This window comes from Carassius auratus, chromosome 26 (genome assembly GCF_003368295.1).
Source record: "Carassius auratus strain Wakin chromosome 26, ASM336829v1, whole genome shotgun sequence".
In the NCBI taxonomy this organism is placed as follows: Eukaryota; Metazoa; Chordata; class Actinopteri; order Cypriniformes; family Cyprinidae; genus Carassius; species Carassius auratus.
This window is the reverse complement of record NC_039268.1, coordinates 18,694,107-18,721,533: the sequence shown is the minus strand read 5'-3', so window position 1 is coordinate 18,721,533 and position 27,427 is coordinate 18,694,107. Positions and strand designations below refer to the sequence as shown.

The window sequence follows — 27,427 nt, the reverse complement described above, 5'->3', positions numbered from 1 at the left end:
GCTTTAACAGAGGTGAACGTAAATCTGGCCGCTTTATTACGCAGGTTTTTGTATGTATCTATTGTATGTATGTATTTTTATCATAAGTTGTATTTCATTGGATTATCTGAGTGCTCTGCATTACAACTGTAGTGTTGTACCAGGTGAGCTACTGAGCAAGTTTACATCAGAAAAGCCATATAGAGCTGGTTATGTGATACAAACATCAAAATGTATTTGTTTACACATCATGCATTATGTTTTGAGGTCATAACATAGTGTTGTGCAAGAAAGCACACAGAAATAAGTATTTATTCATTGATAATCTGTTTCTGTATTCATAATTTACCTTGAAACAGAATAAAGGTCGTTGGTGTTTTACTTCTTCTACTGTTCGTTTTAGCCAAAAACTGCAGACAACTATACTCGTAAGTAGGTTTTTTTTTAGTTTTGTAGGTATTTTCTGTTGGTAATTTTTTTTCCAGTGAGGCTATAGGCTGAGATTTATTTCCTCTTATTTCACCATAAGTCTCACATCCTCCAATAATTTATAAAACTTGAGAAGTCATTCATGTCTGTTGCACAAGCGATGTATCAACAGACAGACGGACGGACGGACGGACGGACAGATAGATAGATAGATAGATGAACATACGTTAGATTGTTTCTTTGGCGATCTGATTAGATATTCATCCCCTCCCACCTCTCATTCTTCATAATGATCTGTAACAAAATGCAATCAGATGGCTTTCCAATGAATGGTCCTCATGGTTTACGAGGTCAGCTTCGAGGGGTTGAACTCCACTAATTGTTTCCCTAGAATGATGTCTGCATCTCTTTCAAACTGCTTTCATTGAGTCATGTTTTAAATTCAGTGCTTTGACTAACTTTACAAAGACTAAATTGCTGACACCTTGAATGAAGCGGCAGATACTTAAAATAAAAAAAAAGGCCTCCAGACAAGGATGTCACATCACAGCTTTAACAGAAGGGGAACTCCACACCCTTGGGCAAAAGTCTTTCTAGAGCCAAATAGACGACAGACAGCACATCTGGCTGTCAATGTGCGTTCCTTTCAGCTGAATGTGGGTTTACTTTTACTGGGTGGTGGAACAAATGTAGAAGCATTTGCCATTTTAACACTGGTTGTGATGCTGCTGTATGCACAAGATTTCTTAAAGGAAGACTGATTTTTTTGACCTCGAGTCCATTGGTATGAAGTGCTGGAAAGGCGGCCAGATTTAATCGAGCTTTTAACCCTGTGCCCTGTGCATTAAGTGTAGTCGAGCTAGAGAATGGACGTGTTTTTTAAATGTTTTCACACCCTTTATTAAACCTTGAAGTTGCGGGATGCACCAAGCCGTTGCCAGCAGTGACACTAGGCTCTAGAATGTGAGAAATGAGATAAAGGCACAATCAAAAAGGTGACACTGGGGCTCGGTGGGACTGTTAGTCATCTGCTTGGGTGAGGATGGTTGGGGTGAGAGGAGGCAGAACGCCTTTTCCTTCTCCATTACTTTAATTGTTTCCAAACCATTTGGCCTTGAACGTGCGCTAGTCTATACTCAGCACACATGCTTCAACCACACTTAACATTCCTTGGTGCACAAGCCCTTAATCTTTCCTCCACTTTCCCTGTCACTTGAACGTTAGGAGGCTGATATATGAAGTTGAGAGACAGACTGAAATTTCGGGTAACTTTGAAGGCTTCATCCGCAGGCAGTTTGTCTGCAGGTCTGAGTGATTGCGTTTTTTTCTTTGGTGCTCTGCATTTACTCGCAACTTATTGCTTCCAATTTAATATTGGGATATTGCTTTTAGGAATGGCTTCATACATATATATATATTTAATGTTCCCTATATGAATGTACTTAAGTTGTGGCTACATTTTACTAATTTGTTCTGTCTTTTTAGGTCAGCTGCCTGTGACCACTTTGTACTAATTTGTTCCATGATCCTAACATGGCCATGGAATTCATTTATAATTTGTGACCTTGATATCTTATTACTTCCTCCCTCCAACTTATGTATTGATGTATTTTCCAAATTAGCATGGGAAAATTGTTAGGTTGAGTACTTTGTGCAATTAATCAGTATGTGACCCTGGACCACAAAACACCATAAGAGTATATTTCTTTTATAGTGAGCTGAATAAACAACCTTTTGATTTATGTATTGTTTATTAGGATCTGACAATGTTTGGCAGAAATACAACTATTTGAAAATCTGGATCCTGAGGGTGCAAATAAATTGAAATATTAAGAAAATCGCCTTTAAGGTTGTCCAAATTAAGTTCTTGGCAATGCATATTACTAATCAAAAATTTATTTATGACATATATATGGTAGGAAATGTACAAAATATATGTCAAAATATGACCTTTACTTAATATCCTAATCATTTTTGGCATAAAAGGAAAATTGATAAATTGGACCAATACAATTTTTTTTTTTTTTTTTGGCTATTGTTAAAAATATACTTCAGTGACTTAAGACTTAAGGTTTTGTGGTCCAGGGTCACATATTATTTATTGAACAATATTTGAACTCATTAAATTTCACAATAACTGAATTTAATTCTGTCATCATTTGCTAACATTAAAAAGTTAAAGTCGGTTTAACCAAATTCATAATAAACTGGACATCCAATTGTGGGAGCAAATGTGGAATTACAGTGATTTTTGTAATGATGTGACATCTTATATAAAATTATACTGAAAGTGTGCATCTCATGTTTTTCCAAACCTGTATGACACTTTTCAAAATTTCAGTCTTTGTTTGTGAGAAGAAAGAAATTCGTACAGTTTTGGATCTTTCAAGAGAATAATGATACATTTATAGATTAGCGATAGCGTCTTATAATGAAAATACTATACAGACATGCTTTTGTAGCCCATTATTAGATCAGGTCTACTAGACATCTTGTGGAGTCAAAGTGAGCACCTCGATTTAGTCTAATACAGGTCAAGCAACTTCATGTCGTTTCAGGAATTCAAACCTGTGTACAGTAGTGTATTCAAACAGACCTTTAGTGACAGGTCCGAAATGATCTATAGCTCTCCTTTGGAATAAAAACATACTTGAGGCCTTTTCCTCCCTTTTCTTTTCTCACCCTGCATGACAGATGTGTCTCCCTTCCCCCACTACCTCCCCTCCAGCACCCCCACTTTTCCTCACTGGCCCTTTATTTCATCCTACACACATTGGTGGGAGGAAATGTGCCTGCCACATGATGATATCTTGATTTTTCACAAAAAGTTTCCCATTTCCTGTGAGTCTTGACTCACAGACATTAACAAAAAGTGCACAATCGGCCACGTCTCCAAAAGTTATTCAAATATGGCATAAGGCATTGTGAGTAATTGTTCCTGATTTTTAACCAGCTGTAAACGTGGGGAGCGACTAGAAAAGGTCTATTGTCATTTCTAGTCCAGATGTGTGCTTTCTTCCGGATATGCGAGTTCAGCTGTGCTCTCTTTGATTTAATGATGCATTGTGTGTTGCGGATGATGTATTTCACTCATTGTAAGTAGTTTTTAGGTAAAGAGCATGGAACAAAAACTCTCAAGATATCCATACTTCGGTGTAGGAGCAGATGGCAGAATATTGGGCTGCTAGTTTTAATTTCCTCACAGGTTCAAGTCAGGAAACATTGCTACAAATTTGAGCTTGATTGATATGGGTTACTAAAGGCATAGTTACCCAAAAATTAATATTGTCAAATTTATTCACCCTCATGTTGTCTTTTATTCATCTGCTAAACACATTTTTGATTTATGCACTATGTATTTGCATTGATCAGTGTTTAATATGTGAATAAAAGCTTACATCAAATCCGATCATTATTAAGGTTCCTCTTCAAAAGACTTGATTCATACAGTATTGTTCAAAATAATAGCAGTACAATGTGACTAACCAGAATAATCAAGGTTTTTAGTATATTTTTTATTGCTACGTGGCAAACAAGTTAGGCTCAGTAGATTGTCAGAAAACAAACAAGACCCAGCATTCATGATATGCACGCTCTTAAGGCTGTGCAATTGGGCAATTAGTTGAAAGGGGTGTGTTCAAAAAAATAGCAGTGTCTACCTTTGACTGTACAAACTCAAAACTATTTTGTACAAACATTTTTTTTTCTGGGATTTAGCAATCCTGTGAATCACTAAACTAATATTTAGTTGTATGACCACAGTTTTTTAAAACTGCTTGACATCTGTGTGGCATGGAGTCAACCAACTTGTGGCACCTCTCAGCTGTTATTCCACTCCATGATTCTTTAACAACATTCCACAATTCATTCACATTTCTTGGTTTTGCTTCAGAAACAGCATTTTTGATATCACCCCACAAGTTCTCAATTGGATTAAGGTCTGGAGATTGGGCTGGCCACTCCATAACATTAATTTTGTTGGTTTGGAACCAAGACTTTGCCCGTTTACTAGTGTGTTTTGGGTCATTGTCTTGTTGAAACAACCATTTCAAGGGCATGTCCTCTTCAGCATAGGGCAACATGACCTCTTCAAGTATTTTAACATATGCAAACTGATCCATGATCCCTGGTATGCGATAAATAGGCCCAACACCATAGTAGGAGAAACATGCCCATATCATGATGCTTGCACCTCCATGCTTCACTGTCTTCACTGTGTACTGTGGCTTGAATTCAGAGTTTGGGGGTCGTCTCACAAACTGCCTGTGGCCCTTGGACCCAAAAAGAACAATTTTACTCTCATCAGTCCACAAAATGTTCCTCCATTTCTCTTTAGGCCAGTTGATGTGTTCTTTGGCAAATTGTAACCTCTTCTGCACATGCCTTTTTTTTAACAGAGGGACTTTGCGGGGGATTCTTGAAAATAGATTAGCTACACACAGACGTCTTCTAACTGTCACAGTACTTACAGGTAACTCCAGGCTGTCTTTGATCATCCTGGAGGTGATCATTGGCTGAGCCTTTGCCATTCTGGTTATTCTTCTATCCATTTTGATGGTTGTCTTCCGTTTTCTTCCACGTCTCTCTGGTTTTGCTCTCCATTTTAAGGCATTGGAGATCATTTTAGCTGAACAGCCTATCATTTTTTGCACCTCTTTATAGGTTTTCCCCTCTCTAATCAACTTTTTAATCAAAGTACGCTGTTCTTCTGAACAATGTCTTGAACGACCCATTTTCCTCAGCTTTCAAATGCATGTTCAACAAGTGTTGGCTTCATCCTTAAATAGGGGCCACCTGATTCACACCTGTTTCTTCACAAAATTGATGACCTCAGTGATTGAATGCCACACTGCTATTTTTTTTAACACACCCCTTTCAACTAATTCAACTAATTGCCCAATTGCACAGCCTTAAGAGCGTGCATATCATGAATGCTGGGTCTCATTTGTTTTCTGAGAATCTACTGAACCTACTGGTAACTTGTTTGCCACGTAGCAATAAAAAAAATACGAAAAACCTTGATTATTCTGGTTAGTCACATTGTACTGCTATTATTTTGAACAATACTGTATATATATATATATATATATATATATATATATATATATATATATATTTTTTTTTTTTTTCATTTACAAGCTCTTTGAAGTGCCAAGGTTTTGAATGAGGGACAGAAATCTGTCAGGTTTTGTTAAAAATAACTTCATTTGATCTCGAAACTGAATTAATCTCATACGTTTTGAATGACATAAAGGTGAGTAATTGATGACTGAATTTTCATTTTTGGGTGAAGTAACCCATTAAATGCCAAATAAAACAATTCAGAGATGGTAAATTATATGTATGTTTTGTTACACCATATTTTACCCAGGTATTTAAAATCTCAAATGACACAAAGAAGAACCTTACACACCAGGCTTTATCAGCTGTTTCTGTCAAATTGGAGTATATGAGCTGCTTAATCATCTTGGTTGACATTTTGGCTGGTCAGTATCAGAAACCATATCCAACAAACAAACAGAGACCTTCTGACCAACCTCCAGACATTGGTAGCATATCCATATAAACCTGTGTGCAATAAACTGCCATTCGTGTTTCAATGATTGAGGAGATGAGAAAAATAAATTTTGCATTTGCAAAAAAACATCAGAAACTATTACATTCCAGGATGCGGGATTTTTGTAAAATGACAGAAGTGTTTCTTTTGGCCGAATGTGATGGGCAGCTGGCATGACTTGTAGATTTACCACCCCATTGTTCTGTCCCTCAATAACAAAACACACCGTTTCCTGTTCTGCTCTACACATGCTTAGTATTCAAGGTGGAATATTGTTTGTAACATCAGAGGGTAGAGGAAGGGTCACAGATAATGTGCTGTGGAGGGTTAGAGGTCCTTATCTGAATCTGTAAGAAAAAGCGCAAACGCGGTGTGAGAACGTTTGTGCGAAGCCAGGATTGTGTGAGACGGTTAAGTGTGTCTGAGGTCATGAGGTGTGAGTGCTTCTTTTGAAATGCATCACACTCCACTCCCCACCGTGGGAGAGGGATGATCCGACTGTGACCCAATGCGTCATTTGGAAATGAAACCAAATGATATGTGCTTCCTATGTAGTCGCCAGGGAAATGGAAAACTTAACGAGTGGACAGGCTTGTTTTTGATTACTGGTCCAAAGCTCGTTGAAAGTTGCTATAGGTATTGATGCGAATGAGGCTAAATCTCACTAAATGTCAGAAATTAAAACAATTACATATCACCCAAAAACATTTAGCAGAAAATGTAAATAATGATTAAAATGGTTTAAAATGTAAAATAATAAAATATAAATAAATGTAATAAAAAGGGTTTTTTGAAATGCAAATACAATTTGCTTCTAAAAAACAGACCTTGAATTTTGTCTACAAAATATGACCCAGACACATTCTTTCTTTCTTTCTTTCTTTGATTTTTTTTTTTTTAACAGTAGTGCTTTTAGATATTGAGTCAAGATTTGTGTTTTGACTTTGAGGCCACTTATTTTATTTGAACAATAGAAACCAAATTTTTTTAACATTTCAATCATTCATTCAAACAAAACTAAAAAAAAAAAAAAATAATAATAAAATAAAGATTAAGAGAACAGCACCAGCGACTATGGTGAATCATTTCATTCAACCTTGCCAGCCATCTGGAATGTGAAATTCCCTCAACACACTATGGGCTAGAATCAACAAACAATTTTAAGAAATGCAAGATTTAAAAAGAAAGTCCATTAGAGCCAACAAGTCGCTTCAAGTCTGCTGAAGTAAACTCCTGAAGTATCTGAACAAAATCAACCGAACATTCAATGAAGAAACGTAATGGATGAGCAATGTCCAGATTCACACAAAAAGCATAATTGAAATGCTTGGCTATTGTATTTACATTACCAAGTCAACAAAGGATCTTTCTGTATGTTGATCTTTAGTTTTGTTTGTTTGCTGTTTGAATAAATGTTTGAAAAGTTATAAGCAAATGGGGATAAAAGAACCACATGCGTTTTGGACCACACCGGCTTGCACGTCAACAGCATAAGGGTTACAAATGTCTGAACTGACATGTAATATGCATCCATCAGGCCAGCTTTGGGATGCAGACAGTTCATATCAGCTTAAATCCAATTGGATGGATTCAAATACATTGAAGAATTGCAAAGTACAGGAATAAAGGCCTCTTCTCGTGCATGAGTGGGAGTTAAGAAACATAAACAATAAATAAAAAATAAAAAAAGGTATTTTTGTAACAAAATCGGTTGGTATTCGCAGATCCTCCACATGAGATGTTTATTCATCATGACTTTCATGTTCATCTGTAAGATTGTTCTAGGCTTTGAAAGTCATCCAGTTTTAAGGTATAAACAGAAGAGCAAATTCCCATGTGCACCAGCATCTAATCCAGAATCAAGTCTCAAAGCCAAGTTCTTCTGAATTAGACAACACTTCAGCCCTTCTAGCATCCAGCTAATAGAGCTAAAACATCTGCCACAAGCATCTGAACGTCAGAGACGCTTCATAACGGTGATGTCCATCATTTGAAACAGAGCTAGTCGGCTTTTCTGTGTCCATGCAACCCTCTACGGACACCTTGGCAACTGAATCGCCATTGGCTAGTAAATATTTTAGTTTACTCGCCAGACTGAATTTGAATGCATATTAGTCATTTTAATATTAGTGGTGGTGGTGCTTTTTAGATCATTCAGTGTTTATGTAAAAAAAATAATAATAATAACTTTGGGGAAAAAACTAACAAAAATAATGATATGATAAGAATTCTAATAATAAGAACTATGAAACAAACTAAGGATAACTAAGGATTAATGAGCTGCTGGATTAATGAATATTAATCAGGTTTTGTGTGTTCGCTCGAACTGATTTGCTGAAATCAAAACAGGGGCAATAATAGGTGAGCGCCAGCCAATGAGATTGCCGTTTGCACATTAACTCCGCCCACTACCGGAAAACCTGGCTGTTCTTAAAAGCTGAAGACCTCCATAGGATCGCTCTTATTTTGACAGGAAAATACAACAAATAATATTGTTTAAATGTATTGTGTCAATTCAATCTCTCTCTCTCTCTCTCTCTGTCAATGCGTGTGTGTGAGAGAAAGTGACGTCGATTTGCGCGCCTTCACACTAGAGTTTATGGTACATCAAATACAGGTGTGTATCCATTGAGATGAACTGAGAAATATCACAGATCGCCTGACGGAGAGTGAAACTCTGAAGCCCTCTCAGTCAAAGAGTGATCGTGAAAATATATCTGTGTTAACTTATACTTAGCCTCCAACTAACACACTGGCGAGTAAAATCTGAGAATTTATGCCATTGGCTAATATTAGACATCATTTAGTCGCCAGAAGGAAGATTTAGTCGCATATGCGAGTGATTTACTCGCAATGTAGAGGGTTGCCATGGCTTGTTGTCCAATCTCTGTCAAACTTTGTAGTAAATGTTTGCAGGATTTTGTGGTGGCATTTCTTGGACGATATAGACAGGGTGGCCGTAGTCACCGCTGACCTTCTCGTAGTGCGGGCAGTACATGCTTCCTGAGGTCTGCAGAGGAAAGATGATGTCACTGGGCTCGGAGCCGTTATTGTTGCTGCCTCCAGTGGCAGCACTTCCGCGTTTGGGCAGCGTGTTTAAGGGCAGCTGGGCGGAGCACTGCGCCGAGTGTTTCTGATGACGCCGATGCAGCAGTGCTACCAGAGCGATGATGATGATGATGAAGATGACCGCACCAGATGCAACACCAGCAAACAGGGCTACTTCTGATCCAGCGGATCCTACAGACTCTCCGCTATTGCCCCCGGACTCACCATTCTGCATGGCGTCTGGGGAACGAGAAAGAATGGGGAGTTCATGATCAGATACAGTTTATTATTTGGTGGAATAAAACATAATGATTGTGAAAGTAAAATATCAGCCTTTATACATGTAAATGATTTAAAATCATGAGAACAAATTAGGATATGCATTCCCATGTTAAACTGGCAACAATTAATTGTTTTTATTTATTTTGTACATAAATCTGAAACTGTGATACATATCCAAAAAATTTATAGTTATTAAAATTTTTTCTCTCTCACACACACAAACACACACTATTACAAATTAAAAAATCTCATCTATATTAAAACAAAAACTATATTTAACCTAACTAATATATAATAAATCCTAATCTATGGTTTAAAAATTTGTAACCTTTTGACATCTGAGATATATCAAGCATATTTTATTGAATAACTAATTATTATAGTATTTGATATTATAATATAACATACTATATACTACGCATTTAATTATTTATTATTCAATTTATATAGATTTTAGTTTTGGGGTGAATTTGGATTTTTATGATGCATGACTTTTATTATTAGATTTTATTATTTTAGTAATTTATTAATTATTATAGCATTTTATGCTCTAATATATTGTATATTATCATCTAAAATATAGTTTACTGCATTAAATATGTTTAATAATAATTAAGGTTAATACTTATTTCATCATTTATGACATTTATTGAGATTAACCTTTGTATACATCAATACTTACCAACTCTGTTGCCAGCATCGTTTTCTTTGCTGAAGGTGTTTTGTTCCTTACTGTCAGGGTATTTTGGAGGATTTCTAGTTGGATAGTTTTTAGCTGAGAATGAATCTGTAGGACCTTAAGGACAGAGAATTAAATATTAACAGACAGCAACTAAAATAGTGGAGCAAAGCAGTACAAAATGTTCAGCGAATTGAAAAAACTGATCATAATATCGGACCACCCTTACATCTTTTTGGTTTCTAGGCATTATGCCTCAGCTTTTGAGAGAGAATTTAATGAATTGGCGGAAAACTGCAAATATCTCCCCACAAGCCCAAAGAAGGGACAGCTGGCATCGCCACAGGAAACAAGCTCACATGACATTTCAATTACACGCTGAGGCACACTAGCATGGACACCCACTACAAGACCAGTGACATGACAGACTGTTCTGGAAGCAGTGATCGTCATCGATGCAGGTGTAGGTATGGGAGCTAGTACTCACTCTGTCCAACTCGCAGAACCAGCTTCATAGATTTGGTCTTACAAACACCACCGTCGTGGTTGTCCAAACCTTCTAAAGTGCTGTTCGATGTGGCTGAAAGAGGGGAGAAAAAAAAAATTATTAACCGTTTTCATCATTTTGTTAAATATATATATATATATATATATATAACATCACACAGAACATGTCTGGACCACATTTTTCCTAATGAAAGCAATGTGACATTATTATGTATGGAAGCCCATTTCTGCCACTGAGAAAGATAATTGCAAGTTTAATCTCGCAATTCAGATTTTTTTTTCTCACAATTGCGAGAATTTAATTGAAATTCAGAATTTAGATATAAACTTACAATTCTATAGTTATAAAGTCAGCATAGTGGGATATAGATATTAAGTCAAGATTCTGAGATAAAAATTCACAATTCCGACTTTTTTTTTGTGCAAATGTGAGTTTGTATCTCGCAATTCTGATGTTTTTTTTTTGAATTGCATAAAGTCAAAATTGCAAGATAAAAACAAAAATTCTGACTTTTTTCTTGCAAATGTGAGTTTGTATCTCACAATTTTGACTTTATTCTGATCTTTTTTTTTAATTGAGAGAAATAAACTTGCGACTATAAGAAAAAAATGACCTTTTTTATTTTTTATTCAGTGGCAAAAACAGGCTTCCATACAATAATAAGATAATTAAGCAAAACAATTCTATCTATCAATTCAATCAGTTTTCTATCAATTCACACTATAATAATCATTCAAAAATTCATTTTCATTTCTAGAATCCAACAAAAAGTATATTCAGTATTTAATTGTAGTTGTTACATATTATAATTCATTAGAATTTGGTAATTATAAAGGTCTTAAAACATAATTTGCTGCATTGCTGCTGTAATACAGTAAAAATTGCAGTAATAAAATGTTTTTAATCATTTTAATTGCGAGAATTAAAATGCATCAGCATTATGCTGATTATTACATAATAACGTGAATCTAATAAGAATAAACTTCGTGAATAATGAGAACTACATGTTAATAGTGAAACATCCACAAAGCAATATTTTAAAAAGAAAATAATAGGAAGATTTCAGTTCAGTTTTCTGGGATTCTTTTTTTGTGAGCTTCATCCAGCCAACATTTAGATGTCTACATCTCTGATGTTGAATATTTAAAGCCCATCATCCATCTTAAAAACTTCAGTATGCCACTGAATTATTCTTTCCTCCCGAGGCCCATTTCTCTTCCAGTCCTGTGTGTGTATTTGGCCATATAAGGTTTAGCAGCACTAAGTGAGTTAATTTATGAACGGGTCAGCTTTCCACATGTGTCCCCACAGGTGCTCTAAAACCTTTCAACTGTTCCTTGTGGACATTTGAGTCATGTGTTCATCAGTCACTATGCATGCGTATGCAGAAGGTGAAAGTCCAGCTTGCTAGTACAACAAGAAAATCTCACTTTTGCGGCACTCCAAAGCTTCTTAAAAGCTTCTGTTTGTTTGCCATTAAATCCTTACTCACGTGCACGCTAATTTAGAAACCCCTCATACTGCGAGTAATAAGCACCGCTTAATCACATAGGTTTGAACTTTATAGAAACTAAGCACATCACCAAAGCCTTTTCACATCATTATCACAGAATATCAAGGATTTGCTTTAGTCACCAATCCACGGCTAGTGGAGTGGCTTGGTCGAACGATTGAAATGCCATTGTGCCTGCACACCCATGCTGTGTCCTCTGATAGCAGAGCTAAAGAATTCTACTGCGCCGTAATCTCTCTTTCACTGCGAGGATTAAGACCAATCCCACATGAACAAATGGACTTCCCCTCCAAACTGCTTAGGGCACCGAAAGTACCGAGTGACCAGAGAGTGAAAGGGCAAGAGAATGGGGGGTGGGCAGAGAAAGCCAACCAAAGAGCTAAGGAGAGAAAAACAGAGGGGGAGAAGAGAGCACTCATGTCCCAGTTCCCTACAACCGTTCCCACATTCATCTACAGCGGCCGCTATAGATGTGACCTGACTCTTCGGCTTGAATGAAGCCCGCTCATTTCCTAACCACAACAAGCACATTCAGCGCCTCGGGCCAGCGCAGCTCAGCCAGTCACGAAAGCAGCGACGAGCAACAAAGTGGAGGTGGAAAATTGAAGTTGCGCACATACAATAAAGCAAGTGTATCCAAGCAGATGTTATGGTTTTTGCAGGTTATTTTTAGATTTTTGCAGACATTAAGAGACCTAACTATCCTAGGGATAATATTTCAGCCACACATCCACATAGATGCATATCCTGTCTGTGTGTCTGGAAGAAATGCAAATTTTTTGTTGGAAGTTGCAGCAGGACACAATGATGTTTTGTCCTGATTGCGCAGGTATTTAAAGGTTGCTCCTAATTTTGTCATTTTTATTGGCTGATACACAGGGGCGTCGCATCCGTGGGGGATGTGGGGGTTTTAACACCCACACTTTTCCCGGTGAGAGGGTTCGACACCCGCACATTTTCTGCAGTTTTCCCGCAGTTTTGCACAAACGCCTTACTACAGTCGTTCCTCCGTTTCTCTGGCCGCTCTGTGTCTGCGCTCGCCGCGGCTGCCTCCTCCCCCCTCCCTCTCAAACTTGAAAAAAGTGTATATTATTTTAATGTTTAAAAACAGTAAATTGTTACATTATTTATACCACCAGAGAAAAAGCTTTGTGTGGGCGTTTTTTTTCTCCCCTTTTCTGATTTTGCGTTTTTTTTTCTCCCCTTTTCTGATTTTTTTTTTATTTATTTTTTTATGTAGGATTATTTTTTTCCCAGCCAAACGCTGTAAGCCGGAAATCCCGCACAGTGCCAGAGAACTTTAAGCCCTGCATTTTGTACCCCTCTGTCAATGTGTTCATCATTTTTATTGTTTATAAACAAACCACATCCATCCCCCACACTTTTGAAAAGCTTGCTACGCCCCTGCTGATACACACACACACTCAATGTTTTTATCTGAAACACACACACACTCAGTGGTTTTATCGGAAACACACACACACTCAACGTGTTTATCTGACACAAACATATAAATGTAATAAATTTAAATCTATTTTAAATATACTCTTTCTACTTTCCTATAGTCAAATCTACAGTAAAATATGTTCAAAATAAACATTATTACTTGTAATTATAATAACCTTTGTACTTTTACTAGTTTTCTTAACTTACTGTTTTAAAAAATCAATAAAGAAATAATTATTGTTAATGCATTAATACATTGTGTCTCTATATAAACTGAAAATCTAGTACCTTGTTAATGAGCAAAAATACATTTGCTCACCGAAGCTGCATTTGTTGAATCAAAAATACAATAAAAACTTTTTTTTTTTTCTAAAATTAATATTTTACAATTTATTTTATTCCTGTGAAGCAAATCTGAATTTTTAGCATCATTATTCTAGTCGTCAGTGTCACATGATCCTTCAGAAATCATTCTAAAATGCTGATTTGTTGCTCAAGAAATATTTATTATTATCAGTGTTGCTAACTTGCTAAGGCTATATAAACTGTGATCTTTTTTTATGATTAAAAAAAATTGAGGTTAGAATAGAATAGGAAGTTCATATGAACAGCATTTATTTGAAATAGAAATCTTGTGTAACATTAGAAATGTCTTCTAATCATCGTCTAATGACTTCAATCAATGAAATGCACCCTTGCTGAATAAAAGTATAAATAAATAAAAACTTTTAAACAGTATTGCAAATAAAGTCTTTCCAACATGCCTAAAAAAAGTTACATGCACACGTTCTGACATTTGCATGCACACACACGCAGACACTGAGGTAAGTCTCTTTAGAATTATTTAGCTCAGATATCAATGTCCCTCGGGCAGCAGGCCAAGCTGCCTTGAAAAATCACATCACTCCGATCCATCTCATACTGGGGAAGGATTGAGGGATTTGGAGCGTGTAAATCTTAAAATCACATAAACGGCCATTAAGGAATGTGCCAAGTAAATAGGGGCTGAAATCAACACACGCTAAACTGAAAGATAATCCCTTTTTCAAAGTGGTCAATTGATACTAATGACATTCATGTAAAGGGCCATCAACAAGTCTTCTTCCCAGAGAACACTGAACGCTTGTGACGTTTCCATCCCCAGAGGGGGAGAGGACAAAAATAGGTTTGGGAAAAACTACATTTTTAAAAACATTTAAAAAAAAAGATATATATGCAAGCTAAACAATATAATGATTAATGTTATCTTTAAGTCTATAACAAAGACATCTTGTGTGGTAAACACACTTGCTAATGGATTTAACACATTTCCATGAACTATAAACTTGATTTGTGCTCTATTTTTGGAGGGCTACACTAGTCAGTCACCTTCCCAGATGAAAACACAGAGAAGATATCTTGGGAGACAATGGCGGAGGCTGAAATTCCCACGGGTGGGATCAGTTCTGCATTTGGCTCCTTCTGCACATTGTTATAGCCGGCAAGGGAGGTGAAAAATGATCATGAATCAGCACCTGAAGTAAATTCTTGAGTAAGCATGGCAATAAACTTACAGATAATGTGATAATCCTTTTCTTTGTAGAACTCCAGGCCCCACAGGTTGGGGCTGAACTCTTGAAACTTGAAGGTGAACTTCACATCCTGGTCTGGCTTGTCACAGTTGAGCAGTAACATGTCACCTTTAGTGACTCGACAGGTCTCAAGTTGTTCTTTGGGAACAAGATAGACCCGGAAGTATTCAATGTTCGTCTGCTCAGTCGAGCCTGGCTTGATTCTTGGACACACAATGTCCATTTTGTCTCCGATCTGAGGGTATAGTACTACACCCTTTCCTGGGACAAACCTGTAGGGAACACGGCGATGTTAAACATAGTATAAAGTTACAGAAATGGGAAGAACATACTGATTAGCATGCATAATAATGAATCAATTCTCTACAGTATATTAATTGGGCATGAGAACCTTAAAGTGGATGTAAAATGTATTATATTTTGATAATAAATTTATCCACACAGCAAAACTATTAAATATTTGTAGCTTGTTGTTTCTTCAGGTAACTGAATTAACCAATTGGTCATTGGCTTCATTAATGTTTTTTAAGAGTCAATTCTAGATCCAGTCCTGTATGATTTAGTTTTCTTCTGAGTAAAAGAAAAGATGACATTTTGAATGTTGTAAAAGATTGACTTTCATTATAAAAAATTTGACATTTTTTCCAAATACATTTGACCCATGGTTGCCACCCTCCATTTATTCTAAAACAAGCAACTCAACGCAATGGATTGAGACAAGCAATTTCCTTTGGCTAATTTTCAGAGTTCTGTCTTGAAGCAGAATGCAAATGCATCTAAAGCTTTTGGGACCTTGGCTTACTTGCACATTTTTTGACTAATGTATGCAACTTTACAGGCTTATGTTTTTCGCCATTACATACTTCTCTACTCTGTAATGCATTTGCACAATTAACAATCACTCACTCCTGACCGCTTGCTGGCAGTCCTTTCCTGCCCTTGATGTTTATTACAACCTCACTATATCACCTATTACAATGTTCTCTTCTTGTAAAAGTGTTCTAATATTGACCTTTCAGTTATTTGCAGATTCTCAGATTAATCAGATTTCTCTTTAAACACACAAATCCCATTGTAAGCAGGCCTTTGTGTGCACTGGATTTGTCCTTCATTTTCTAAATCTGCCATGACAAAGTTTGACATGGTCTCATTCTCTCCTATGCTTCCCTAAACACCATAAGGCAGAATAAGAGAGTCACTTTCTATGACTAGCTTCCATCCTCATAAAGTCATTAAGATCTAGAAAGAAAGGGACCCTCAAACTTCTGCTGAGGGTCCTGAGAAGACAGGAAGCTTTAGTGCCCCTCCTCCGCCCCCTGCAGTACCAACTTCTGTATGGCTCAAACCGGGATGGGGGTTGAACTGTGCCTTCATCCCAGCGCACCTTTTGTCTCCAAAGCTCTGGGACAAAGATGACCCACTGAGCTACTGGAACTCATGAAAACCGATTACAACCTGAGGCAAAGCCCCACTACACTACAGCTTAGCATCTTAAAGAAACGTTATCCTGAATCTAAATAAATCTGATCTATTAAAATACAGGTTCACCGCTGTGAAGCCACCAAATCAACCAGTTTCTATTGAGTTGCCACATTGTGGGGGAAAACATTTGTAATAAAAAAAATGGAAGTTAAAGTTTTTTTTTTTTTTTTGGTGAATATAAATATTAATGTTAATTTAAAAAAATCTGGTATGCTGACCAAATGGCAAGACCACACTAAGGCAAGAAGAGAATGCGTGCTACTTTGGCAGCTGAAAAAACACCAGGCTGGGTGTTTCGATCTAAAAAAGAGGCACTTACCCTAGTTTAGCAACTATTTGTCCCGACACAGAAAGGTGTGGTGGGGAACAGATGTATGGACCTCAGAGACATACTTCACAGTGGAAAACAGGAGCTCAGGCAACTGATCTCTCTATGGCAATCTGCAAGAGACTGTGATCCACTCTTCAATTTAACATTTCTCAGCTTATAATCAGTCCCAAATTTAGGTTGTGGCTCAGCACTCTTACACGATATTAACCATGATGTAAGGTCTCCACAAGTTTGATTGCTCTGAGTGCAGATTCATTCTGCAGCTTTTCCTCAGTAAATACCAAGACATTTCAACCTCACCATATAATTTCTACAAAACATCGCATTTACCCACAGTTTCTGACAGGGCACACACAGGGTAATTGCTTAAATTATGTAAATTAACATTTACAAATAGTGGAAATGGCTATGAGGTGGAAGTTCGTTTTGGGGAAGGTTTATACAGTGGTCGCCATTCAGCTTCATTTTGCAAAAGAAAGTACTTGCATCTCAATGTTGCTGCCAATAAAGCATCATTGTAACTAATACCCTGCAGTCTGGAAAGGTGGGTGGTCCTCCAACAAAGTGCCATGGATTACAAATGTTTTGTGGTCTGTCTTTTGTTTAAATGACTATGACAGGGTAATAAAATCAATAGAGAAATCAGTAAATTAAAACAGATACATTTAAATCAATGACTAGTTCTTCCGGGACCTTCATAACACTCGAGTAGGCTGTTTTTGGTTTTTGAGGTGTCTGTGTGGTACTTTAAAGATTAGAAAAATCAATAGGGTTATTCCTACCTATCAGCATATTGGTTTCCTAAAAGTCCTAGTGCATATTTTTTGACTTGGATCTGTGGTTTAGATATCAACTTACGACTATTTTGTATACAATAATTATTTCTCAATCGTATTATAGTTATACAAGCGCTTGTTTATTAAACAATAATGCATATTCCAACTTGTACTACTAATATTTAAATCTCTCTAGCATGATCAATAATTAAGCCATTCCAACTAGTAATTTCATATGACAAGAAAAAACAGTGGAAACTAGTGGACTAACTGGAATACACTAGTTTCAGAAAAGGGTATTAGTAAAGTACAATTGGAACAATAACTAATACAGTTACAATGAACCACAGATCCCCACGTAATTCAGTGGTAAAACATTTTGCAATTTGTTTTCAGTTACAATGGAATAGTTCCGTGTCACTATAGTGACTGTAAAGGCGATTAAAGCAGGCTATTGAAGAATTACAAGTGACTGATATATAGATCAGTCATTTTTGGAATAAATATTCACTGTATAGAGATAGAAACTAGTCAATGTTATAATTAAAATAACAAATAGTTAAAAACATAGCTAGATAGCTAGATAGATGTTATGGTGCTAGATAGCTAGATAGATAGATAGATAGATAGATAGATAGATAGATAGATAGATAGATAGATAGATAGATGTTATGGTGCTTGCAATACAACGCTTTTTGGTTAAGTCCTACTTACTTGGTGTTCGAAGTATTCCAGTATATTGATTCTAAAACTGTTGATCGAGCTAGTTTTACTCGACAAGCAACCATGAAAAGACCTAATATATAACTCCACATAGTTGTATCCATTGCGATGCAAAACAGTTCACCAGTGCAAATTTGATTATAACAGTGAGAGATCCACAGGCACTAATGCGAGCAGATCCGATGTTGCTTGTCGTTCTCTGCTGAAAACGCGTTTGATTTCGAAACGAAAAAAAAACCATCTATTTGCCAAGACCTCCAAAAAAGAGCTCCTTCAAAACTGGCACTCTCAATGACAGATTAAACAAAACGGTGTTTGATAATCCATCAGGTTCTTTAGACATTAATTTTTTAAGTGCACATCCTTTGGGAAACAGTGGCTATGAACATTCTTTCGAAAGCGGATAAACCAGTTAATTAGTGCAGGTTCCGCGGAACGGCAGCAGAGATGCGAAATTCGGATGTTGCTGAGGTCTAATCTGAAGGCAGTATCAGAGCTTCTCCTGTTCTTCGTCTTTGCATTCAACTCTGCTAGTCTCGGAGTGCCCTCAAGACGTGCTCAGAGAGACTTCTTAGGACAACCCAGTGTTGTCGTTAAACCCCGCCCACATTACTCTCGATTGGATGACGCTGGATGAGTGACACCTAGTCGAATGGAAAGAGACTAAACAGGAGTCTGGAAGCGGTACTGCTTTATTAAACATTAGCCAACCACCTGAGTTTACCTGAGGCGCAAAGCAGCGCATATATATATTTTTTCAAACAGTGGTTTTCAACCGGGAGGCAGCAACCCACTAGAGGGCCCTGAATTTACGTTATGTAAAAAAAAAAAAAAAAAAAAAAAACTTATATATATATATATATATATATATATATATATATATATATATATATATATATATATATATATATATATATATATGTAGAGAGAGAGAGAGTTTAAGTCTAAATAAGATTGAGACAAAGACTGAAAACTACTGGTAGCCACGGCGATATTTTCATTTCTGAATAAATTTTGTACTTAAATATCGCTATGTAGCCTATACACAGACCAGATAATCGGTAACTTACATGCGTTTGAAATTAAATAACTAATCTTTCATTTTAATCTAAATCTTCTTGTAAAGGCATTCTCCACGAGATTAATCCGCTTACTCACGTAACGTTAAAGATCAAAAGGTCAGTTTTGCTCACACGGGTGTGGGTTGTGTCTCAAACGTTTAATGACTTTGACAAAAGCTGCTTCCTCAGAATTATAGCTATTACCTTACAGAATACATATAGATAAACATTTAGAAAATAAGCCATTGAAACATTTGCTCGGTGGCCCAGGCAACTTTTGTGTATTGTCCTTGGCGTGTTTGGACAATAATCAAAAGGGTAAACTAACAGGTAAGAGATAATTGAATGTCGATCGGTGTTAAGGTGTGATGTGTGTGCACTTCAAACGTCTGGTCTGCTCTGAGTCCTTTGTGTATTTGCGCTCTGGCTTGTGTCGACCTAACAGAGGTGTCAAGTGAACTATTAATTATGCTGCGGATTTAAAGCATTAGGTTATGATGCCATCCTGACCTCAAAACTTTAACCCACTTTGAATTGTTTGCCCCATGCTTTCTTACAACTAGCTTTTGTCACAGACAATTAATGCACATTATTCCTATTTAATTTTAAATACTTGATTATTTTTATGCATTGTATTTAATGTAATCCTAATAACTACACAAGTTAATACAAATATGAAAGCAAATGTCAGAAACAAGACACATTCATGGATTTATTGGAGATTCTTGACAAGTGGGTCAAATATTCAACCACAAACACAAATTCTGGCCAATCAGAAACCTTTCACTCCATCACATCTAAAAGCATCTCATCGCTAACATACACGCAGTTCACTGACATGCAACGACCAGGTACCGTTTATAACAGCATCACTTTACCTCTTGAATGGTCAATTATTTACCTGCAAGTTAAAATGATAAAAGGAGGTCATTCTCATTTTATAATGCTTCTTGGTTGGACTGGTTAACTGATAGTGATCTGTGCTATTCAAAATAGAGGGATGTAATTCCAGTTCAAGCTATTTCCCTGTCAATCTTTCCTTCTAATTATTTTATACTATGAATAAACTATTAAAAAAATAAAAACAATTCAATCAAATCAGCCAGGAAAATCTGCAGAGGCCTTGAATTTGTGAAACCGGAAACCATTTGGATGAACGAGCAAGATCCCTACTGGTACAATGCACTGAATGTGTTTGCAGAGATTACATGGAGGACAAGTGGAGGTTATCTATACAAGAGTCAGTTATACAAAACAGGTAAAACAGGAAAAATATGAAGGGTATCTGACAAATCTGATTGTTCCTGTTGTTCTGAGAATTTGAAACACACCACATGAAACCTACGAAGAGGACCCTGTGCTGCAGCACGATGTCTCACACGAAGAGGTGGTCTGGAGAAAGTCTGGACAAATCCTGGCCACATTGTTTTCATCACTCAGAGGCCTTTAAAGAGAAAGAAAGTTTAGGCCTCGACTTCCCTTTCCCCAAAATGATCTTCTGTTCTTCTTTCTGCTGTTTCTGTCGCTCTTGCTCCAGCTTCATACGCTCCTCGTGTATTTTCCTCTGCTCTTCAACTATTCGTAGTTGTTCCTCTGCCTGTAGGACAGAAAAAACTGAATTAAGTAGGAGCTAGATATCAACATGTGAACAGAACTGTGATCCCGATGCGTCCACAGCATCGCCATCTTGGAATGGTCATCTTTTGGGTTATGATGCATGCCATAAATTGTTTGTAGCCAAACAAATAAATTATATAAATATAAAGTACATACAATTTAAGACTATTCATTAGTTGACTGATATATCAGTCAATTTGGGATTAAAAAAAAGATTAACATTGGCTGATAAGTTTTTCTGTTTGGCTGATGTTTGAGACTTTTATTTTGACAACACTTAGAATGCCAGCTCCTGAGTCCCCATTCTCCATTCCATTTCAATGCTTACAAGATCACCACATACACTGTTGTTTACAGTATTTACCTTCTTTTTATTTATACATTTTTAACCATTTCTTTGTCAAAAAATATTAAAATAGGATTAGAGAAGCCATTCCAGCAAGCAGCGCTTTAAGTATGTCTTCTACAATCTTACCCCCCCCCCCCCTCCCCCAAAAAAACCTGTTTTAAGTCGCTGGGATATATTTTTAGCAATAGGCAAAAAAAAAAAAAAAAAACACTGTACTGGTCAAAATTATCAATTTTTATTTTATGCCAAAAATCATTAGGATATTAAGTAAAGATCATGTTCCATGGAGATATTTTGTAAATTCCCTCCTGTAAATATATCAAAACTTAATTTATCATTAGCAATGTGCATTGCTAAGAACTAATTTGGACAAATTCAAAGGTGATTTTCTCAGTATTTCGATTTTTTGCACCCTCAGATTCCAGATTTTCCAATAGTTGTATCTCGGCCACATATTGTCCAATCCTAATAAACCATACATCAATGGAAAGCGTATTTATTCAGCCTTCGGGTGATGTATAAATCTCTATTTCGACACTTAAGACTGGTTTCGTGATACAGTTGCACATACATGTATTTATTCATTTTCTAATTATCATATGAATACATAGACATGGAAAACAAACACATTCCAGCAGTCATTATGCATAAGCTTTTACTATCTTGAAGTTAAATAGTGGAATATTGTAAAAGCAAATCCATATTGGTCATCCACTAATATTTATGCATGGATTGTTACAGGATAGTCATGATTTATTGAGAAATGCATTTATAGTCATTAATCCCTCACTTTAATTAAATCCTTTAAACTTTTGGCCTGTGCTCTGATAATGCTCAATATACTGCACAAAAGTATTTTACAAACAGTCTGTTTAATTTCGAATCTTATAGCATCTGCGACATGTAAGACTGCATCTGTCAGATCACTTTCATGTGCAGACAGATGACTCTTGACCTTCATAGCTTGGAGAAGAGACCATCCCTTATATAAGCTGTTTTGGAGCAGGATTCATCATGATGAGAACTAAACTGCAGTCTCTTTTTCTTCTAAAAGACTGCTCTACTGAGAAAGAAAACTCCATAATAGAAAACATGTCAAGTAGTGCTTATGCAACATTAATGGTCCACATGGCCACAGCCATTCATTCTATATGAGAAGGCTAATCTAGTGCTTGTTAGAAAGGCAAAACAAATGTTTGTGACCCTACTGTTCTTTTTTTTTTTTTTAAAGAAGTCTCATTTTCACCAATGGGAATGGATTTCAATAATCAATTAGCTTTTTCTCAATTACACATTACTAGACACATACCAGTTTAGCTTGAGCGTCGGCTATCTTGCGATTGTTATCCACCAGAATCTTCTCCAGTTCTTCACGCTTTGATTTCTCCTCCTCCTGTAAAGGCAAAGTGCTTCAGTGGAATCATAGTGACACAAATCAGAATTATTCCCAAAAATGAGTGGCACAAGTTTAACAAACAACACGCAAGAGTAAATAATGAAGATACATTCAGCTCACCAGACATGGGTAAACCTACAGTAAACTTGTCCTTCACTCACGAATAAACCGTTCCTAAAGGAGTCAGGGTCAAATTGGGAATGTGTTCTTCTTTTTTTTTAATTGCACAATGTACCACCAACCAGCAAGGGAGGTTCTTTCAAACCACTGACCTGTGTTCTCGGTACTTCTCTACTTACATCTCACTCTGAGAAAAAAGCCACACAGTGAAGTGTCGTCTGAGGAGCAGTCAGCTCAAATGGTGTTTAGGAGGAACAGAAATGTGAACAACGTTCATCACTTCTAACCGTAAGCAACTGAGAGATAGTGAAGTTCAGGCGAATCGCAACAAAGGCTCATGGAATTGACGGCATGAGCTGATTTGTTAAGAAAACTGTCAAGGGTGAAATATGAAATTTAAGGATAACAGAATGGTAGCACTATGTCATACACAAAGATTCTATGATGAATTAAAAATTGTTAAAATTTGAAAAAAGAAAACCTATTTCGCTTTTAATTTTGAGAGGAAATAAGCTAAAACCTGTTTAACACCACATACTTTTTCTAAGGCTTGCGTTATGCTTTCATGTCAGTAACGTTCCAGCAAATAATGCAGCAGCTCCAAACTGAGAAAAATATAATTTCTGGGTTTCTTTGTTGAATATTTCATTTGCTTCTATTATACTGGAAATATGGGATGCAAAATATGTGTATGTGGTGTGAAACAGGCGTGCTTCCAGCAGAACTACAGGAAATCCTACCCACTGAATCAGCATTAATAAGAATTTCTATTTTTTTGTTTTGCCTGTTCACATGCAAGTTACCTCTCGAGCTTTCTGAGCGGTCAGCTCCGCTTGTCTCTGTTTTTCCAGCTCCTCTAGCAACTGCTTCTCCATGATGCGTTTGGCCTCCTCCACCCTCCGCAACACTTCTCTTTCAATCTCATCCTTTCGTTTTTCCAGTTCCTCCTCCACACGTTTGGCAACAAGTTCTTCTACTCGCCGCGCAGTCTCCTCCTCAATCAGACGCTCCTCTATCTCCTGCTGTCGACTAAGGAAGACAAGATTAACGTCAGCGGTTTCATTTAGTATGATACAATAAAAACACATTTAATGGCAATTATGAAATGACACAAATGAACAACTTTAAATACAACGCACATGCTATCTTTCACTGTGCACAGAAAATCACTCAACTACAAAGCATCACTTTATCAGAAGTGGTTCACCTGTATGTTTTACTTTTCTGCATGTTTTATGATGGAGATCATTCAAAGTTATTATTCGTTACTGTTTACTTCCTTAAATGAAACAAAACATTTATTATTTTATTTATTTATTTGCCAAAGTCAGATAAAGTAATATATATATATATATATACACACACACACACACACACACACACACACAGAGAGTGGTGGCCAGAATTGTTAGATCGCCTGACAGATCTGAAGATAGATACTGAACTTTTTTGGCCTCTAACATATGTTTTAATTTCAAAATGTTGATGAAACATGCAGATGGTTGCTCTGAGCACAACTAATATTAGATGAAGAGAGTCATACTGTTTGTGTCCACTTTTAACTTTAATGTTTAGTAACTCCACCTTTTGGAGCAATTACAGCAGCACATCTCTCTATCATAATGTCAATATTTCCTGGGAAGATCAACACTAATGTTATCCCACGCTTTCTGCAATCAAGCCAAAGGCTTTCTTTTGAATCTACAGTAGATCTGTCCAGTTGATCTTCCAACCTGCCCCATATGTGTTGAGGTCTGGCCTTTGAGGGGGTCAATACATCATTTTCAATGGTCCAGCAGATTACTTCTGTTGCACGTAGTTTCAGTAATGCAGACACATTGTTTAGCATGAGAAAAAGGGTGCAATATTGATGTGTGCATGCGCAGTAAACCCAGGTAGGAAAATCTGGTAGGTATGATAAAATATCAGGACACCGGCAATAGTTCATTTTATGGGTATTGTAATGGCCAATTCAACCAAAACTACTGAAACCTCTTAAATATGCCATGTGTTCAAACTAACTATCAATAAAGTTATTGATTTTTCTTTAATGCAAAAGATCTGCCCATGTCCCGTGAAGATATGTTGTATTCCTACCGTAAATATATCAAAACCTACATTTTGCTTAGTAATATGCATTGCCAAGCACTTCATTTGGTCAGCTTTAAAGGCAATTTTCCCAACATTTAGATTTTTTTACAATCTCAGATTCCAGAATTGAAATGTCCTATCCTAGATGATTTATTCAGCTTTCAGATTCAGAATTTCAAAACATTTACCCATTTTGACAGGTTTTGTGGTGCAGACAGGGTCACATTAATGACGTACTATTGCACTGAAATGCATGCATTTTCATGGCATTTCCACATACCACCCAGAATACGATAGAGGTACGTTGGTACTTCAGTAAGGGTCCTCATGTGGCTCACACTGTTCAGGTGATGTTTACATCTGTGACACGTTTGCTTGTGGAAAGTGCAGGTACTCACATTCTCCTCTGTCTTTCCATCTCGGCTTTCTTCTCTTCTTCCTCCTTTTTCTGCTTTTCGTCTACAGCACTCCTCTTACTTAACGCCCTGCCGAATATATCGATTCTCTCCGGCGGGGTGACGGCTCTTTCCCGGTCCCGGCGAGACGCCTTCAGGGCCGTGTTAGATCTGGACCGAGAGCGAGAATTTCTCTTCCGATTCCGTTTGGACTCTCGGGACTTCGAGCGCCTCTTCTTTTCTTTGTCCCGGGACCGAGAGCGGCTTCGCTTTTTACTGTGCTTGCTGCTTTTGGAGTGCTTGGTGCGGGAAGAGCTGCGGCTCCGCGAACGACCCATTTCACACACCGGTAGAGTTCAGGAACAGAAACCGGGAGACTGGACGGACACCTCTAGAGCATCGGATAGACGAGTGCAAGCACCTGAACGTCTGTCAAACAAGCCCCGAAACGCACACTTAAGGAATCAGCCCAGACTGCATGACAGTAACCCTGAAGGCGAAACTCTTATTTACAAATAAATGGTTTAATAACAACGTGATCATTTAACTGCACGAGACCACTTATCTTGTATGGTTAAAAAAGCAAGATGGAGGCTGATGTCAAAGCCCAGAATGCAATTTCTTATTTTCTTCTTCTTTTTTTCTTATGTTATGACGCTCGTTACTTAGTTAGAGTGAACACTGCCATCAACTGGCGTGGAGCAGAAACGAGACGAGACGAGACGTCCCTTCGTTTGGGTGAACCGTTTGGACAGTTTGTTCACTGAACCGATTCACAACTGAGTCATCACTCCTGGCATTTTATCATTCTATATTTATAATTTTTATATTTATAATTATACAATTATTAATTATAATAAGTTGTTCCTCGTCATTATGTGTTAACTCATGTTACACAGCTAGTTTTTGTAAAAATATATAACAAACAAATAGGCTAATTAGACATACATAATACATCAAAGATTAGCTTACAACATGTTAAAAACCATATACCTAAAAAAATAACATTTGTATTATTATTATTATTATTAAAAAGAAATATTTATTATAGCAATCTAGACATAAAGCAACCTTTAAAAAAACATAGAATGATTTCTGAAGGATCATGTGACACTGAAGACAGTATAATGGTGATGTAACATAACGTTTTAAAATGTATTTAGAGGGAAATCACTTAACTGTAACTGTATTTTTCAAAAACATTATTTTTAATATTCTTATAATAATAATATTCTAATTTTGAACAGTTTGCAGAATTACAATAATAGCTAGACAGCATGGATTCTTTTCTTACTTACTGTTTTTAGATGCAGTAAATGTGGATAACTGGTTTATTGATGCTATCAACCACATTTGGCCTATCATTTCATATTACGTGTTCTAAACAAATTTGATAAGGAGCCTAGCTGACTTGATGTAATCTAATACAGGCCTTGTCTGCAATAGACATGTCCATCAATTATGAAAGAAAACAGTAGAATATTTAATGAATCTACTCAAGTGCCAAAATAAAGAGGCTGAAGCAATATCTTGCAGGAGAATCGTGGAATATTCTTCATGTAAAAATGAAAAATTATATTATTTTTATATTATTAATATTATTTTATCATAGTTTTTTTTTTTTACTAATTTTTAATTATATTAGAAAGTTATTATGATTATTATTGTTGTTGTTATCATTATCAATGAGGTTTAGTTATGTTCAATTGAGTGTTTTGTTTGCTTTCCAACACAGCTACAACATTTTTAGTAATTACTGAAAAACTGAAGGCAGTGACAATAATCACAATTATGACAGTCAAGAAATTATGTTCAACATTCTCGAATGGCTGATATTAGAATAATTGCTTTTGGAAGTTTAGGTGCTAAAACTAAATCCATGTCAATAATGCATTTTTTTAAAGCTCAAATTCATAATAATAACGCAACACTACCCTGACACCTGCTGGTCAAATAAACCTACTGCAAGATTCGGCCGAGCGTAAATTCAATTAGTTCAGTTCACATAAATTACGCCACTTAACTCCTCCCACACGGTGCCACGTCAGCAGCATACGCATGAGAAGCACCTGTG

At 36.6% G+C, this 27,427-nt stretch overlaps 2 protein-coding genes across 3 annotated transcripts; both read right to left on the bottom strand.

Annotated features, from left to right (window-relative positions):
* Positions 1 to 8,527: 8,527 nt before the first annotated feature.
* efnb2b (ephrin-B2b) lies at positions 8,528 to 18,884 on the bottom strand. Of its 2 annotated transcripts, none has more exons than XM_026204661.1 (5): positions 18,316 to 18,884; positions 14,995 to 15,284; positions 10,462 to 10,554; positions 9,978 to 10,091; positions 8,528 to 9,253 (listed from the first exon to the last, which is right to left on the bottom strand). In XM_026204661.1, exons 1-5 carry the CDS (start codon positions 18,426 to 18,428, stop codon positions 8,856 to 8,858), a joined length of 1,008 nt encoding a protein of 335 aa, XP_026060446.1. In that variant the 5' UTR covers positions 18,429 to 18,884; the 3' UTR covers positions 8,528 to 8,855. The 2 variants fall into 2 exon arrangements, with proteins under 2 accessions (XP_026060446.1, XP_026060447.1); XM_026204662.1 differs by lacking the exon at positions 18,316 to 18,884 and adding an exon at positions 16,814 to 17,658.
* Positions 18,885 to 20,072: 1,188 nt separating this feature from the next.
* Positions 20,073 to 25,980, bottom strand: LOC113044569 (arginine and glutamate-rich protein 1-B-like). The gene is made up of 4 exons (XM_026204660.1): positions 25,357 to 25,980; positions 23,671 to 23,896; positions 22,661 to 22,744; positions 20,073 to 20,982 (listed from the first exon to the last, which is right to left on the bottom strand). Exons 1-4 carry the CDS (start codon positions 25,689 to 25,691, stop codon positions 20,818 to 20,820), a joined length of 810 nt encoding a protein of 269 aa, XP_026060445.1. The 5' UTR covers positions 25,692 to 25,980; the 3' UTR covers positions 20,073 to 20,817.
* Positions 25,981 to 27,427: the final 1,447 nt, after the last annotated feature.